This window comes from Microcebus murinus, chromosome 2 (assembly GCF_040939455.1).
Source record: "Microcebus murinus isolate Inina chromosome 2, M.murinus_Inina_mat1.0, whole genome shotgun sequence".
NCBI lineage: Eukaryota > Metazoa > Chordata > Mammalia > Primates > Cheirogaleidae > Microcebus > Microcebus murinus.
Genome location: NC_134105.1, coordinates 106,552,016 through 106,570,426, shown reverse-complemented (window position 1 = coordinate 106,570,426; position 18,411 = coordinate 106,552,016). Strand labels below are relative to the sequence as shown.

Sequence of the window (18,411 nt, the reverse complement as noted above, 5' to 3'; positions counted from 1 at the left end):
ACATAGGACCAGAGAAGACAGGGCATCAGAGAGACAGGAAGGCTGACTTGGGTGAGTAAACCAAAACTCTCCTTTTAGGTTAAAGCGGACTGGAAGATAAGCGATTTGTCAATACCGCCCTTTTATTTTACAGATTTGGGAATAAAAGCTAAGGAAGATGAAATGACCTTTCAGAATCACATGGGGACTTTTCTAAGGTGGTCTAAAGGAAGTGAGGACACAGCAGCTGAATCTGGAAGGCAAGGGAAAGTCTGGAAGTGAGGGCTTGGGAAACAAGAGACAGGGCAGAAGGCTCAGGGTGATGTGAGAAACATTTTTTCTCTGAAATGCAATTTGCATGAGGAAGAGATTTGTCAGTTGGAAGAGAGGAAGTCACTACAAGCTACTAAGAAAAACATTTGCTGAAATCAGAGATCAAACACCAGCTCTGCGAGACACAAGCTCCATCTCCCAGTGAAATGCTGCTTCTGCTATTTCAATTGTTACCAGTTCTCTTCCCAGGTGGTGACAGTGAGGATGGTAAGAGTCACTCTGGCAGCTCCCAGCACTGGTGCAGGGGTCTTGGATAAAAACATGCTGAACTTACCCAAGTGCACTTGAACAAAAGGGTCTGAACCCTGCTCTTTCCAGCCCTCTTCTGCCTTTTCGGGTGTTAGGGCTGGAGCCTGAGGCCCTGCAGCAGTCAAATATGTCAGGCTTTATGTGTTCTTCAGACTCTAATTCTCGATATCTGGATTTTTTTTTTTAAATTTCCATTCTTTCTCTCTCCCTCCTGCTTCTCCCTTTCTCTTCACTATCTCGTTCTTCCACTCTTCAAAGCCTTCCAGGGACCAACCTCTTACCATGTCATCCAGATCTCGTCCTTTGCCAACAGCACCTGGGCACGCAATCAAGGTTCAGGCTGGTTGGATGATTTGCAGATTCATGGCTGGGACAGTGACCCAGGCACTATAATACCCCTGAAGCCCTGGTCCAAGGGCAACTTCAGTGATGAAGAGTTTGATGAGCTGGAGGAGGTATACCGTGTATACTATTTTGGATTTACTGAAGAAATTCAGCAGCGTGCCAGTGAATTCCAAATGGAATGTGAGTCCAGTCCCTAAACTGTGAAGATTCCCCAGGACTTTCTTCTCCCTATCTTTTTGCAAGCTGCTAGTCCCTCTGATCCTTCTCCTATCCTATCTGCTTTACCCAACTGCATGCACACACTCCTCTAATGCAGTCTCTTGCTGACTCCACACTGTATTCCAGATTCCAGCTGCTTCTGACTCTTCTCTGAGAGATGAGGGCTCCCCATTGGTATCCAACTCCTGGTTTGTCTTACATGGTCCTTGCTCCTAGTGGGCCCTTACTTCTACCCCATGCCTGAGTGACCTACAGTGTGGCTTCCACCTTTGATCTGTCTCTTCAGTTGTCTCCTCCCTGCATCTCTTCTTCCTATGGTCCCCTGCCTCACAGTGAAATGCTGCTCTCTGGACTGCATCGAGCTCTGCCTCCCCCTCCCCAACTGTTACCATACCCTCCCCCCTTCATGACATGCACACCTTTCTGAATGCTCTTGTTTCTGAAAATCAACACATGCTGTAATTTGGGTTTGGCTCATCATTTCACATCCAAGAAATTTATCCCAACCAAAATCTAGACTCCTAAGTCCTTTTCTCGTGGCTTCTTTCTAACTTCTGTTTAATAATGTGTTTTCTGTTTTACTTCTACCTAGACCCCATTGAGATCCAGGGCATAGCAGGCTGTGAGCTGCGTTCTGGAGGTTCCATAGGAAGCTTCTTGAGAGGAGCTTTAGGAGGATTGGATTTCCTGAGTGCCGAGAATGATACATGTGTCCCTGCCCCACAGGGCGGCAGAAGGGCGCAGCAATTCTGCAAAATAATCATGCAGTATCAAGGTGTCATTGATTCTGTGAAGAAGCTGCTCTTAGAAACCTGCCCCCGATATCTCTTGGGCGTCCTCGATGCAGGGAAAGGAGAGCTGCAAAGGCAAGGTTAGTCCTGCTCTCTATTTCACTTCCCAGAACATCCTCCAAGGTAAAGACAAGGAAAGTACCAAGAAGGTACCAGTTTAATCAACAAGATATTTGGATCCCAAAGCACTAGAAGAGGTCACTATCCAAGCTTATGGGCTTCTGAGTCCCTGTGATCTGAATTTGAGTCATGACACAACATTGTCACTGCCCATTTCTTCCCCAGTGAAGCCCGAGGCCTGGCTGTCCAGTGGCCCCAGTCCCGGGCCTGGCCGTCTGCTGCTGGTGTGCCATGTCTCAGGATTCTACCCAAAGCCCGTGCGGGTGAGGTGGATGCGGGGAGAGCAGGAGCAGCCAGGCACGCAGCACAGTGACCTCCTGCCCAATGCTGACTGGACGTGGTATCTCCGAGCGACCCTGGATGTGGCGGCTGGGGAGGCGGCTGGCCTGTCCTGTCGGGTGAAGCACAGCAGTCTTGGGGGCCAAGACATCATCCTCCACTGGGGTGAGAAAGGGCTGGGCCTGGCTGGGCATGGGAGGAGGTGGTCCTCAGGCAGAGAGGCAGGCACTGGGGAAGGAGGGGGCTTGACAGGTGAAAGAGGGAGAGGGGTGGATTGATTCATTTCTGGGACTCCAATCCCAACAGGAATAAAAATAAAGAAGCCAAGTTACAGAAAAAATAAGAATGAAGGACAAGCAGATTGTGTCAGTTGTGGCTAGAGGGATCAAGGATGGTTGGATGGTGTCAGGAATGTAAGAGAGGGGCTGGAGATGACCACACATTGGAAGCAGCTGAATGGAGATGCTGACACTCAGGTGGGGAAAGGATGGCCAGGGGATTCAGTGGGTGGGATTCGAAGTGTCATCCTTTTGTCCTCTCCCAATTGCCAGGACACCCCATCTCCATTGGTTTGATCTTTTGGGCAATAATCATGCCCTCCTTGATCCTTTTGCTGTGCCTTGCATTATGGTATAAGAGGCGCTGGTGAGTTTTGTTTGGATTATGTTTTTAATCTTCCTTTTCTGTCCACCCTCCCACTCTTTTCCATCATTTGAACTCTTTCCTTTGTTTATTCTCAATCTTTCTACCACAACCTTTCCCCCCAGCTCCCGTCTTCTATATGTGGAGATATATTTTTAATCCAGTTAAAATACACTTAACAAAATTTACCATCTTTATCATTTTTATGTGTACAGGTCAGTGGTGTTTAGTGCATTCACATTGTTACGCCAGCAATCTCCAGAACTCTTTCATCCCTCAAAACTGAAACTCTATTCCTATTAAACAGTAAATCCCCATTTCTCCCTCTCCCTGGGGCCCTGGCTAAGATCATTCTACTTTCTTTATCTATGCAATAGAATATTCTAGGTACCTCATATAATTGGAGTTGTGCCATAATTGTCTTTTTGTGAGTGGCTTATTTCATTTAGCAAAAGGTCCTCAAGGTTCATACATGTTTTAGCATGTGCCAGAGTTTCCTGCCTTTTTGGGTTTGAATAATATTCCATTGTAGGTAACTGACACATTTAGTTCATTTATTCATCCATCTATGGACACTTGTTGTGCTTCTGCCATTAGGCGTTGTGAATAATGTTGCTATAAACATAGGTGTACAAATACCGCTATGTAGAGCTCTTTTTCTTATGGTTTTAACAGGTCATATCAGGATATCCCTTGAGCCCTATCCATATCTTCTCTCCCATTTGGAAATAGCACCAAGAAGTCTATAATACCAAAGTGCAACCCAGGAGTCAATCTCATCATATTTCATGAAATGATCATCATATTTTATCAAATGGAGTTTTCATAGATTTTAAGATAAATTACAAGTTAAACACCAGCCAAAAATTATTTAAAACTGTCAATTTATTACAACACTGTATCAGTATGATCTATGTCTACATTTAAAAACATTAAAATAAATGTGTCTCATGGTAAATGAAATAAGGTAGATACAACTTAATGGTGAGTTCTTTTTGACTTTTTATTTTAAAACTTTTTCTCTTTCTGTTTCAATATCTTTTGTCAAAATAAGCTAAATAAAATTATGTTGGGATAATAGTATCTCAGCAGGGCATTCAATGCAGGGCATTTTTTATGTAATTTCTCTGTCTCTGCCTGGATGACTTTCTAACCCCCAAGCCCATCTGAGAAAAGCTGTCCCAGGAATGAATCTAACACATAAAGAAAACAGGTAAAAGAGAAAATGATGAGATAACAGGGCCAAAGCCTAAATCAACTACATGTGAGGCTTGAACTACCTCTGGGTATTTCAGTTGCATGAACCTAGTTAGTAGCAGCTTTCATTTTAAATTGATTTCGAATTTTTAGTTGCTTGAAAATTCTCATATTACTATGATGGGTAATATCTTGCACCAACTTTTTCATATTTTCTTATATTTTTCCTCTGTTTTCTTTACTCCTCTTATTCTTTCTCTTCTCAAATTATCATTCCTCCACAATGGTTTTTTGAACTTATGATTTTCCTCTAAATGTCCTTACTTTAATAAACCTTAATTTACCTGTGATTTTAACTGTAAATATGACCTCTGCATGCATGATTTTCATAAATAGATCTTCAACCACAAAATACAATGGTTTTGCACTATTTCTGTTTGAGAATGCATGTGCATGTATACATGTTTATGTGATTTTTGCCAATACATGGAAATACAGTAGTTTGCCATTTTCCATGGTGGATATATTCCAACATCCCCGTTGTGTGCCTGAAACTGCAGATAGTACCAAACTCAATTGCTGTCAGCTGGGACATGTTTCTGTTCATGTCTTCCACCCACATACTTAATGCCTTTTACAAATTAACTAAGCAGTGATCATGAGCTGTGACCATAACATTTTCAGTTTGAGATGCAACAGCGAAATAAGCATGAATTTTTTTCTTCTTCTCAATTTTATGGATAGAAGATTCATTTTTACTGAAGATCTTAGCAACCTCAGCATAGATATTTTTTCTTTCCTTACTGAGTAGGAACTTTCACCTTTTCACATAAATGAAGTACTTTACAGCTTCTCCTTAGCATATTCCTATTGCCAGCATCACTACTTCTGTGCTTTGGTGCCACTATTCAGCAAAATAAGGGTTACTTGAACACAAGCACTGCCTTGTTGCAATAGTTGATCTGTTAACTGAGTCACCTATTAAGTGACTTGAAATCATAGGAATCAAATGACTCCTTTTCAATTTTTTAATTAGTAATTTTATATATGCATTGATAGAAAAAACAGTATAAAAAAACACCATTTGCTCATGAGATAGCTTTGAAAAATTCATCCACTCATGATTGAAATAAATTTCAGATATCATATTTTATCCATAAATGTTTCAACATGTATTTCTAAAATATAAAGATTATTTTCTATATTACCATAATTGCATTACAATATTTATACATTAAAGATTATTTACTATCATTAAATATCTAATCAGTACTGAAATTTTTCCCAATTGTCTCATGAATTATTTTTTGCAGTTTATTTATGAAATTAGAATAAAAATAAGGCCCATGCATTAAAATTAGTTTATATGTTTCAGACATTTCTTTTAATCTACGTATTTCTCCTCTCATTTTTATTCTAGAATTTGTTTCTGAAGAAATTGTTTTGTTTTCTTCTTTTTTCAACATATTATCCGAGTACAAATGTTAAGGGTTACATATATTTTCCTTGCCCCCCTTTCCTCTTGAGTCAGAACTTCAAGTGTGTCCATCCGCCAGTTGGTGGGCATCGCACTCATTAAGTATGTATATACCCATCCCCTCCCCCACCACCTAACCGACACCCGATAAATGTTATTCCTATATGTCCACTTAGGTGTTGTTCAGTTAATAGTAATTTGCTGGTGAGTACATGTGGCCAACAAACATGTGAAAAAATGCTCAACATCTCTAATCATCAGAGAAATGCAAATCAAAACCACAATGAGATATTACTTATCTCCAGTGAGAATGGCCTTTATTAACAAACCCCAAAACAATAAATGTTGGCATGAAGGTGGAGAGATAGGAACACTCCTACATTGCTGGTGGGACTGCAAACTAGTTCAACCTCTGTGGAAATAAATTGAATCATCGTTCATATATAATTGTTCACAGTCTGCATTTTGCTGATCTCATAGCTATGATGACATTTTACATGAGCTTTATCCTCTTTATTTACTATATATTCATAGATTTTTTGATGTGATCAGATTCAATTGTTATTATTCTCTGTGTATCTCAAAAGGGGTATATAAAATTTGATGATCTCTATTTACTACCTAGATCAATAGGTATCAACGCTCTTATGCATTTTACACATGTAAAAGTTATTGAGGATTGCACAATAAAATGAATATGCCTAATGCTACAGAACAGGATATTTGAATGGGCAAAAATGGTAAGTCTTATGTATGTATATTTTACCACAATAAAAAAATAGGAACATCAGGAAAACTTTTCTTTATGTAAATTTTACATAAAATGTATGTCTAGATAGATAGCTACTTATGTCTTAGAAGTAAAAACTAATAAATTATTAAAATATTTATAAACCTATATAAAATAAAACATTGATTATATGTCCACAAAAATAGCATTTTTGTTTTCAACTATTTTCCAAACATTTAGTAAGAAGGGTGGCTTTATAGATCCTTTTTTTCACATTTTTGCAATTCTTTTATTGTCTGGCTTAATGGAAAACAGCTACATTTTTATATCTGCTTTGGCATTCAGTCTGTTGCAATATTTCCTTTCATGTAGTCTCTGAGGAACAAAGTACATTCATGAGAGTGAAAGAATGAAAAATGTATGTAAGTTACTAGTATTGTTATAGAAATCATTTTGAACTGTGGACCATCTGAAAAGATATCCCTGGGCTATGTCTTATCAATAAATGGCCTAGGGAGAAAAAAGGTATTGTACATTCTTCATTTATCTGTTGGAATATTTCTAAAAAGAAATATTCTCCTCAATAATTCCCTCTTTAGCGGAAGGTAATGAAAAAACAAAAATACTTTATTCTTTCCACTTACTTGCCAGTTTTCAAGACATTGAATGGTTTATATGGCATCCTTCCCAGGTGACTAGTAATTTCTTTTGCATAATTGGATACTCATGAATTTCAACTTATTAGAAATGCTTGACTTATGTGACATGTTTTTACTGGAGCTCAAATTGTCCCACCTGTGACAGAGAAATCCTTTTCAAGTCAGCTACTCCTGAATTCTTTCAATATGCCTCCACCATTGAAGACTCCATTACTTTGTGATGTGCCAAGGTTGTTCATGGCTCTTGCAGAAACATCCCACCACACACTAGAAATTAGCCAATTCTCCAAGGATTTCCAATCCCTACTAGTTAGAAAACATAATGTGAAAATCATATTCTAGGCAATTCCTGGTTTATAGGCATTCTAAATAAGAAGCAAACCAAAAAAATATAGCCTGTAGTTTTAAGGAAAATGTCATCAGGAGCTCATATTTATACTTTCAGTTCAAGCTCAGAACCAAGAGTTTTTATTCCTCTATCTCACTTCTACTTCTCTGTTCTCCCACATAGAAAATCCTGGTTCCCAGTGAATAATTGTAAATGTGTATTCACCTAATCCTGCACTATACACATGACGAATATAATAAAAATGTAAACATTAGGTCAGAGAGATGGCAGAATAGGATGTAACCCACTAATATCATCCCTCCCCAAACACCACAAATTATACACCAATCTACAGACAAGTTTCTCTGTGGGAGCCTCAGGTATCATATAGAAAGTGGTAAAAAGCTTAGTGAAGCCTAAGCCTAAGAAGACAATTTCCAGACTGCGGACCAGCAACCAGGGTAGCAGACTCACCAATGATGTTCCTGGGCTAAAACCTGGAAACAGACCCATTACCCAAAAAGTTTGACTATAGCCGTATTTGACCTTGAGGCTGAAACCAAATCCATCTTCTAACAGGGTCCACAAGGTATCGTGTGCTGGTGACTCAGCAGAAAGGCTTGCCTGCCCACCAATATTGACCTTGGTGGGGGATCTCAAGGCTACCCTGCAAGTTGTCTCCAGCCCCCGTCAGCTGTGGTCCCAGCTTATTACACCTTGCCCAAGGACCCAAAGGGAAACTTGTCCATATTTTACAGCTTGGGAATTTCCCATTCTTCTGAACCTCCTTGATGGGTCAACCAGTCATTGACCCACATCAGATCCTGAGGGGACCCAGTCTAGCTCCAAATCCTCTCACTGTAGTTGGGGAGGGAGCTCTCCTGCTCATGTGGGGAAATACTGGGGTTATGCACCCACTTAAGCTCCCAGGTAGGGTCCCTAGCATCTATCCTACAGTGGATCCTGAGGTGGTACAGTCTCAGCTCTAGACTCTCTCACTGCAGTCAGGAAATTTGCTTGCCTATATAGAAACTGCTAAGAAGCACACATATCTGGGCCACTAGAATGAGCCTATCAACTACTGTATCACAGAGAGTCCTAAAGAGGCACAGAATTCAGAATCAGCCCTTCTCAATGCAGCTGGGGAATTCCTCGAATTGTGCAGAGATTTGCCAGGAAACATACATGAGTCTGTGTCAATAGGACAGGCTTCCAGTCTCAGGTCCCTGATCAGATTTCTCACAGAGCCTGGAGACCCTCCTTGGGTGGTCCACAGGCCCACACAGACTGGGCTCCATAACAACCTTGCAGCCCTCATGACACTCACAACCAACCTGAATTTAGGGCTCCCTTTAGCACTGAAATGGCTGCAGCAGTCATGGGCTCTAACAGCATTCACTCGGCATAAACTCCAAATAGGCTCCAACCACCCCTCCAAAAAAAAAGGCCAGACAATTAAGACTGGAATTAATATATAAGCATGAATATGTGTCCACAAGTATCAGAAATAATTAGAGAATTATGACATCACCAAAGAGACAAAACAAGACACCAGTGATGGACCCTAAAGTGATAGAGATATATGCACTGTCAGACAAGGAAATCCAAATAGCTGTGTTAAAGAAGCTCAATGAACATCAATAAAACACAGAGAAACAATTCGGAAAATTATGAGAGGAATTTAAAAGAGATTGAAATACTTTTAAAAATCAAACAAAAATCATAGAAATAAAAAGTACAATGAATGAAATAAAAAATGAAATAGAAAGCATCAATAACTGACTTGATCAAACAGAAGAAAGAATCGGTAAGATCAAAGATACACTATTTGAAAATACAGAGACAAAGGAGAAAACGAATAAAAGAAATAATGAAAGCTGACATGATCTATGTAATACCATTGAAAGAGTAAATATTTTGCTCATTGGAATTCACTAGGGGGCAGAGAAAAACAAAAAGATAGAAAATTTATAGAAAGATTATAATAACAGAAAACTCTCCAAACCTGGAGAAAGATACAACTATCCAAGTAAAAGAAGGTCAAACATCATCAATTAGAGTCATTCCAAATAGAACTATGCCAAGACATACCTTTTAAGTCTCAAAGGTCAGAACAAAGGATTCTGAGAGCAGCCACAGAAAATAAGCAAATAACATTAAAGGAAATTTTGAAATGCTGGGCAGCAGACATTTCAGCAGAAACCTTTATGCCAGGAGGAAGTGGGACAATATATTCTAGGGCACTGAAAAAACAAAACAAAACAAAGCTTCCAACCAAGAATATGGTGCCCTAGGCAGTGCTATCCTTCAGAAATTAAGAACAGATCAAGACTTTCCCAGACAAACAAAAGGTAAGCAAATGAGATACCACTGGCTCTGTCTTATAAGAAATGCTAAAGGTATTTCTTCAAACTGAAAGTAAAATGCTAATGTGTGACAATCTCAGGAGTTTGAAGCTGCTGTGAGCTAGGCTGACACCAGGGCACTCTATTCCAGGCAAAGAGTGAGACTCTGTCTAAAAATAAATAAATAAATAAAGATGTAAAACTTACTGGAAAAAAGCAAATATATGCACAAGTTTAAACTACTCCAACTGTAATCCTGGTGTATAAACCACTTATATCTTTAGTAGGTAACACTGCTTTAGTAGATATCACTGTTGGTGACAATGTAAATTAGTACAGCTATTGTGGACCACAATAGGTTCCTCAGTAAATCAAAAATAGATCATTCATTTGATACAGCAATCCCAGCAGTGGATATATAGCCATAGGAAAAAAAAAACAGTATGTCAAAGAGACTTGTCTGCAATTTCATGTTTATTGCAGCTTTGTTCACAATAGCCAAAATACAGAATCAAGTTGCTATCTATCAACTGATGAATGGATTAAAAATGTGACATATATACACAGTGGAATACTACTCACCATAAAAAATTTTGCAAAAACATGCAATTTTGCAAAAACATGGATGAAGCTGGAGGACATTATGTTAAGTGAAATAAACCAAGCACAGAAGGACAAATATCGCATGGTCTTACTCATACATGAAATCTAAAAAGGTTGATCTCATGGAATTAGAGTGTAGAGGGGAGGGGCAATAGGGAAGAGGTTGGCCAACAGGTATAAAGTTAAAGTTAGATAGAAGGAATAAGTTCTGGTTTATATTGCATAGTAAAGTGAATATAGTTAATGATAATGTATTATTTCAAAATAGCTAGGAAATAATATTTTGAATGTTCTCACTACAAAGACATGATAAATATTTGAGGTGATGAATGTGCTAATTACCCTGCTTTGATCATTACTCAATATGTACATGAATAAAAACATCCCACAGTACCCCATAAATATGCACGATTATTATATATCTCTTAAAACTAAAATGAAGCCTAAAAAATTACAAACACTACCATTAGCAACATGATTATAAAAACTGTTTAAAATTTATTTATTGACCCTAGAGTATATTTCCCTATGGATATACAGTCAATTTGCTATGCCTTAAATTAATCTCAAATAGTCCATGTGTCTGTGGTATGTCACTGACTCAATAAGTGGCTATGCAAATGTTTTACATTTTGCTTTCAATATTAGGGAACTGATATTTTGGGGTTTTGAAATTTTTAACTTTACAAAACATCTACATGCACAGAAGTTCCAAAATGGTAGTTGCAAGAATGCCAGGTTAGTGGTGAGTTGCCTAGAAATGGGTATGAGGGATTATGGAACTCTGTATTTTGATTGTGGTCTTTTATCCATGGGCTTCTATATTTGTCAAAATAAAGGGAACCGTGCACTTAAAAATGGAGACGTTTACTGAAAATTATTCATCAATAAAGTTGATTCAAGAATTTTTAAGGGCTCCAGATCTAGCCAGGATAATAACTGATCAACACTTATATGCACATATAGTAGTAACATTCATCAGGTGTCTGGCAGGTGGGATGGGAGAGGAGGAGATGGGTATATTCACTATATCTCCACCATCTGAGGGTGGACACACTTGAAACTCTGACTCAGGTGGGGCAAAGGCAATATATGTAACCTAAACATTTGTACCCATGTAATATGCTGAAATAAAAAAGAAAACAAATTTTAAAGGAAATAAAAAAAATGAAAACAGTAAATAGAAGAAGAAACAACAGACAGATTGAAGAAGCAAACTTCAGGAATGTTGTCCCAGTTTTATTATGCTTTCTTCCACACCAGTTTAGAAACTACCTGTCTCATATTCAGTGCTTAACAAATGTTAGTTGAATTAGTAAATGTAACCCAAAGGGACTAAAATCTAACCAATGGTATCTCAGACACCACAGGACTTTATGAGATTTCTCTCCCATATATATATTTGTCTCCCATCAGGGCACATTGCTTGCCCTGATACCATCCCAACCCTGAGGACCAACTATGTTGCTTCTTATTTTTTTAACCACTCTGGGACATATCTGCCCAGCTACGCTTCAAACATGACTTGCACACTCTTTCTCTCTATTTGTGTTTGTAACAAGTTAGATTGAGTTGGCTCAATTTACAAAATGTATTTACAAAATGAGTACACAAGGGGCAAAGCTACATTTTCACTTAAAGGACTAGGGAGAAAATCAGGGAATAAAGGAGGCTGGAATTTCTCAGTTAAGTAAGAAACATTTAAACAAGAAGAGAAGCATCAATGTTTCAAATGCTGCAATATTATCAGGAAGGAATGTTAAGGAGACAAAAACTTCCAACATGATAGTTAATCCAACTTATATATGAAGTTTTGGGTTTTATTATTTTCTTTTTTTCTGAGCACATATCCATACAGGAAAGGCACTTTTGTCATAATTCTTGCCTCCAAGGAGCTTAAAAATGGGAAAGGGAAGAAAGACCCAAGTGGCTGCAAAGCAGGGAGGAAGTGATAAATGCACACAGCGAGTACAGTTGAAGTGCTCTCTGGGTTCAGAGAAGGGAAAGACTGATTCATTCTTGTGGGTCAAGGAATATTGTGGGAGGAAACAACATTATAAATGGGTTTTGACGGATGAATACTATTGAAAAAATGGAAATTGAAAGAAAGCCACTCTATATAGAATTACAGAAATTAAATTGGTTTATACTAACAAATGATTGTTCGGCAGAAAGAGACCAATTTCAGTGGAGAGTAGAAAGGATGGCATCACTGTGCTGTCCTAGGCTCCTGGGCTGCTGGGTTCCCATTACGATGGGGGAGGCATGGGGAGGAGTCTCATGGGATGTCCTCATCAGAGCTGTGGAAGAACAGAAATGGGAGAAGCCCCTGGGTAAGTTGGACGTGGTGACTGAGGATAAGGTGGAGTGGTCAAGAGAGCAAAGCTAAGAGACGTAAAAAAGGAATATGTAAAAAGAAATGAGAAGAGAGACAGAAATGCAAAGAACTCACGGCACCTCTTAAACCAAAACACGAAACCTATCAGAAGCATCAGGGGCACTGTCACTGCCAAGGTGTCAAGTTCATGGGAATGTGGTGTCCTGCAGATATTGGAGACATACAGGGATGTCACTTTAAACTCACTGCTGATCCTACTCCATCTTCCGATTTCCCTACTTAACTTGTGCATTGGATGCAAGTCACATCAATCATCCTATTTCAGTCACTCTATTCCCATCCCAACTCATGAAAGGATTCATCATCTCTCTCCACCCCAATATAATGTGTCTATCTGTGTCTCATGTCTGAGTCCTCCATTCCTTGAATTACCTGTATTCATTCCTTCTTGACATCCCTCACCTAGATCTGATATCATCCCACTTTCCTCATCTCAAGGACCCCTACTCACACCTCCCACATCCAGTCTCACCCCAGTAGAGGATGATGTCCTGGCCTCCTAGGCCACTGTTGCTCACTTGACAAGACAGGACAGCTGCCTGCTCAGCTGCCACATCCAGAGACACCTGAAGGTATTATGTATCATCAGCATAAGGAAGAAAATTATCTCATTTAGTGTCCAGTTGTTCCCACTCACACTGCATCCATGTCACCCAAAGAGGCTTTGGTTAGAAACCGGACACATGATAAACCAGCAATAGGTGGCCAGACCTAAGGGTGGGATGACTGGACAGCCAGGACTCTGACCTCACTGCAGAGAACACAAAGGTACTCAGATGAGGACACTTACATGCTGCTAAGAGCACATATATCCACATTCATATGCACAGTTATCTTTTTCCCTCCTCTAGGAAACTATCAACCAGTAGCCCCTCTCCTTTGGTCTTCTTTCTTGTCCTATCTTTGAAGGAGGTGGCAGGAAGGGCTAAGAGTTGAATAGAAAAATCTTAGAAGGAGGAATTGAACTGACCTTCCCTCTGGAAGTTCACCTTTTCCACATCCAGGAGACCCAAGAGCAAATGGAGGCATGTATTTCTTAGGCACCTATACACTGTTTCCTTGATGCTGTCATAGTGATTGAGTAAATCACAGACATCTGGGCCCTGCTCCCAACCTCTGGAGATGGCCCCGATGAGGTGTTTTGGAAACTCAGAAACTGATCCTTCAAAAGCTTCCCAGATGAAGATTTTGGGGCTCTCTCTAGAGTGCAGCTCACAGCCAAACTTCATCTGTATTACAAAGGGATCTGGGGGAAGGGAGAAATGAGAAAAAGAGTTCTGATTAAAAAATAAGAGCAACAATATAAAAATTTAGGACCTTATCAGGAAGTAGAGCAAGAATGTTTCATATAGGTTCAAGATATATTTGATCAAGAATAAAGAAAAATTGTAGAGATAAGGGAGATGGGCAATGAGACATAAATGCCTTGAATTAACAGGAGATTTACATGAGGAAGGTCTGTTGAAGTGACAGCTGAGCTACAGAATATACAGTAGAGGGAGAGGGGATAACTTACGTGAGGGAGGGGGAGTAAGGCTTTCTTTCCATGGTACATGAGATTGCTCATAATGGCTGTTGGCCTATGGACATAGATCTTTGGAGAAATTGAATGAGGAGAGAGATCATATTTGAAGGAAGTCAAGCACAGATTGGGACAATGTGTGCCTCTGGACTGTGGGCCACAGAGGAAGAACACAGGGAGAATGTAATAAAGCATAAGAAAAAAGTATCCCCAAGTATAATGTGTCTAGGAAATTTCAGGGAGTTAATGTCTAAAAGATCCCCTAAGACATTCACACATGCAGACTTTTATGGGGAGACAGGTTCATGGGAAATGGTCCAGAAATGAGTAGAGAATATGTCCCAGAAATACAACACTGTGAAGAATTCCCTTACTTGAATTCGTCGAACTTACACTCAAACTGCAATTGATTGGCATGGTCTCGAATCTCCCGAGTTAATCCATTAAAGTAGACACGGAACAGCATCTCCAGGTCGAACAACTCCTCATTGCTTAAATTCCTCTTAGACCAGGTGTGCAGGAAAATTATTGCACCTGATTCACTCTCCTGGCCATGAGTCTGCAATTCATCCAGCCAACCTGAGCCCTGATTTTGTGCCCAGGATTGGTTGGCAAAGGATGGGATCTGGATGAGATGGAATGAGATGTGTTCCTGGACAGTTACAGGAAGTTAAAAGACAAGTATAATAATAATAATAATAATAATAAAAGAGAGGTAAGCAGAATAAACAGAAGACGAAAAGTGAACCAGATACCACAGAGAAAGGCATAATGGCTGGCTTAGCTATGACATTTTCCTACACAGGGCCCCATGCTCTGTCAGCATCCTCCAAAAAATAAATGAGACCTGGAAACCAGTATGCTCAGATGGTAAACATTCTGGTATTCTTAGTGATCCATCGTGGAGAGCCCATGACTCTCTATCCACATGCATCCAACTGGGCAGCTGACAGAATGTTCTTACTGTCTGCATTGTCAGCACCAGGGAGGAGAACATGTATCAATAGCAGTTGCAGAGACAACATGTCGTTTGCAGATATTTCTTTCTTTCCCTCCACAAAGCTGCTCTTTGATATCAATTCTCAGCAAACCTACCCTTATGTACCCTTTCACTAACAGACGATCTTCCCCACCAGCCACTGATGGCAACTAAGAACACCTGCTGCTTCCTCAACGTTGGCCTCCTATGTGATCTCTCATTTCCCCACCCCACATACTCTCAACTAGAGTTACACTCTACTCTCTGGATTCCAACTGCTCTCCTTGTCACTAAGTTCTCTTCCTCACTTGCCTTAGTCAAAGTGGTGTGCAACATTGAAAAGTCACTACATCTCTCTGGGTCTTGCATGTCATCTATAAAACAACAAGAAACGATATTGTTTTCCTGGTTCCTGCTTGTTTTAAGACATCATAATTCTACCAGTGTCTCCACTTAACTATTGCTGCACACCCCATCCTGTCCCTTCTTCTCATTACTGAATTTTTCTTAAAGCTCCTATGATTTCCCCATGCAACTGGATAGTCCAATCTCTATTAGCCTTAGAGATGAGATTGCAGCCATTAGGAGTGTGTAGGATCATAAGAAGTATAAATAAGCCATTCTATTGAGGGCTTACATAATTTCTTCTATTTAACCCATATACTCATTCACTAAAAAAGTCACTTAATACTTGGTTGTTACCAATATTTTACCAGGCATGTAAACATACAGAGATTAATGATGGAATCTCTCCTATGAAGGAGCTTTAAAATACAGAAGTATATTTAATTCAAGAATCAAAATGCATTGTGATGATTTTCATCACACAGTATAGAATCCTTGATACAGATCTGTTTAGAGCAATGTTCTTTAGAGAAGCATTTTGATTGCCTCGCCCCTGGAGAGCCTATAATTTGAAGCCCTGGAGGAACAGCACGCATTTCAATGAATTCTGTGCAGTGTGAAACTGCGTAGAGTTATAGTAGACTGGACATGCAGATTTTCAAGAGGATGCATACATGGGGAGACCATAGAAATTCATGTTTAATTTAAATTTTGTGATTTGATCAAAATATAATGCATTGTCAAACAGTAGCAGCAACTGTTAATATTTAAATTTATTTAGGTAGTTCATGTGACGTATTTGGTGATTTGTCAGTGACCCTGACCTGTTGATATCTGTGAATTCGTGAACTCAAAATCTTTTTGAGATCCAGGAAGTACATTTATTATTATAGTTTATTTTAAATAATATTAAATATTCAGTGAATGCTTTGGAGCAGTCACTAAATATCCCATTGGGAGCATTATTTTTTTTAAATTTCAGAATATTACATGGGTAAATATGTTTTGGTTACATAAGTTGCCTTGCACCATCTGAGTTAAGCTACACACATGCCCATCCCCCAGACACTGGGCACAGCGTCCATTATGTGTGAGAATACCCCACCTTTCCTCCCCTCTCTAACCTGCCCATAACCTGAAGAATGTTACCTCTAAATGTGTACATAAATGTGGATTGATTAGTACAAATTAGTACAAAATGCTGCTTGTTTCTCCATTCTTGTGATACTTCACTTAGAAGAATGGGCTTTAGCCCTATCCAGGATATTACCAGAGTTAGTTCACCATTTTTTTTATGGCTGACTAGTACTCCATGGTATACATATACCACATTTTATTAATCCACTCATGTATTGATGGGCACTTGGGCTGTTTTCATATTGCTGCAATTGTCAATTGTGCTTCTATAAATATTTGCGTGCAGATGTCTTTTTTATAGAATGTTTTCTTTCCTTTGAGTAAATACCCAGTAGTAGGATTGTTGGGTCAAACTGTACTTCTATTTTTTAGTTCTTTGAACTATCACCGTAATACTTTCCATAGTGGTATTACTAGTTTGCCGTCCAACAAGCAGTGTATGAGTGTTCTTATCTTTCTAGATCTATGCCAACATTTGTTGTTTTGGGACTTTTTGATAAAAGCCATTCTCACTGGTGGCTAAGTGATATCTCATCGTGGTTTTGGTATGCCTTTACCTGATAATTAGAGATGATGAACATTTTTTCATACATTTGTTGGCCATTAGTCTATCTTCTAATGAAAATTTCTGTGCTATCTTTTCCCTACTTTTTGTTAGTGTTCCTTAATTTTTTCTTGCTGATTTTCCTGAGTTCTACATATATTCTAGTTATCAACCCTTTATTTAATTTTATTTCTATAGTATAATATGTATATACTATGTGCAATGTGAAGTTTTAATATACATATTATTTCTTGCTCAGATTTGTCAACATTAACAGTGAGTCTGGAAGTCATTCTCACTGAGCTCTTCCTATTCTGGCCACAGACATTTGGCAATAAGGATGAGCTATAGATATCTTTAAGGGCAATAAACAGTTCAAACCCTAAGCAAATTACTCACAAGCACTGGACTTGATCTTTGTTCATATTTTCTTGTTAATAGCCATCTCTGTGGTTTCAGAAAGCTATAACAGATAAAATGCTGTGTGTTTATCACATTTTTTTCCCCTCCATAAACCTACAGGAAAAACATAACCCTCCTATTTCCTTAGAGTTGGGTTAGGGCCAGGGACTGAGTTCTGGGCATGGAATGTGCAGTGCTGGAGTTATAAGTCGTGTCCGGGCCTGATCTCTTAAAATATCACAACCTTTCATCTTGCCCTGCAGTACCAGCTTGGTGGTCTCCTGTTCAAATGGCAGAGCTACGGGATGGGGAAGGGCTGTCTGATCTGCATGGAATTTGCCTACATGAGAAATTAACTTCGTGTGTTAAGGCTCTAAGATTCTAACTTTTATTTATAATTGCAACACTACCTAGCTATACTGGTTAATATTATAGAACCCAGTAGTAGTATCCTGTCCATTGTCTTGAATTCTGAATCCAATGAGATAAAGATATAGCATGAGATACATGAATCAAATTTTCATCTTTTAATTCCGATACCTCTGCTAGATAATTTGCCTTAAGTGTATAATCCAAGTGATCTTGTTAGTATTGACCCTAAATAGAGTGGCCTTCCCACTCTTCTGGACTGAATGCTCGCACCTCCCCCAACCATGCAAAAAAAAAAAAATAAAATAACCAAATTTGTATGCTGGACTCCTAACCCCCAATGTGGTTGTATTTGGAGATGGTGCCTTTAAGGAAGTAATTAAGATGAAATGAGGTCCTAAGGGTGGAGTCATAATCCA

The 18,411-nt window shown here is 39.2% G+C and overlaps 1 protein-coding gene across 1 annotated transcript; it reads left to right on the top strand.

Moving 5' to 3' along the window:
- Positions 1-458: 458 nt before the first annotated feature.
- Positions 459-2,964, top strand: LOC105862423 (T-cell surface glycoprotein CD1b-like). Its single transcript, XM_012748692.2, has 5 exons — positions 459-519; positions 820-1,086; positions 1,718-1,996; positions 2,202-2,480; positions 2,867-2,964. The coding sequence occupies exons 1-5, from the start codon at positions 459-461 to the stop codon at positions 2,962-2,964; spliced, it is 984 nt and encodes a 327-aa protein (XP_012604146.2).
- The last annotated feature ends 15,447 nt before the right edge of the window (positions 2,965-18,411 follow it).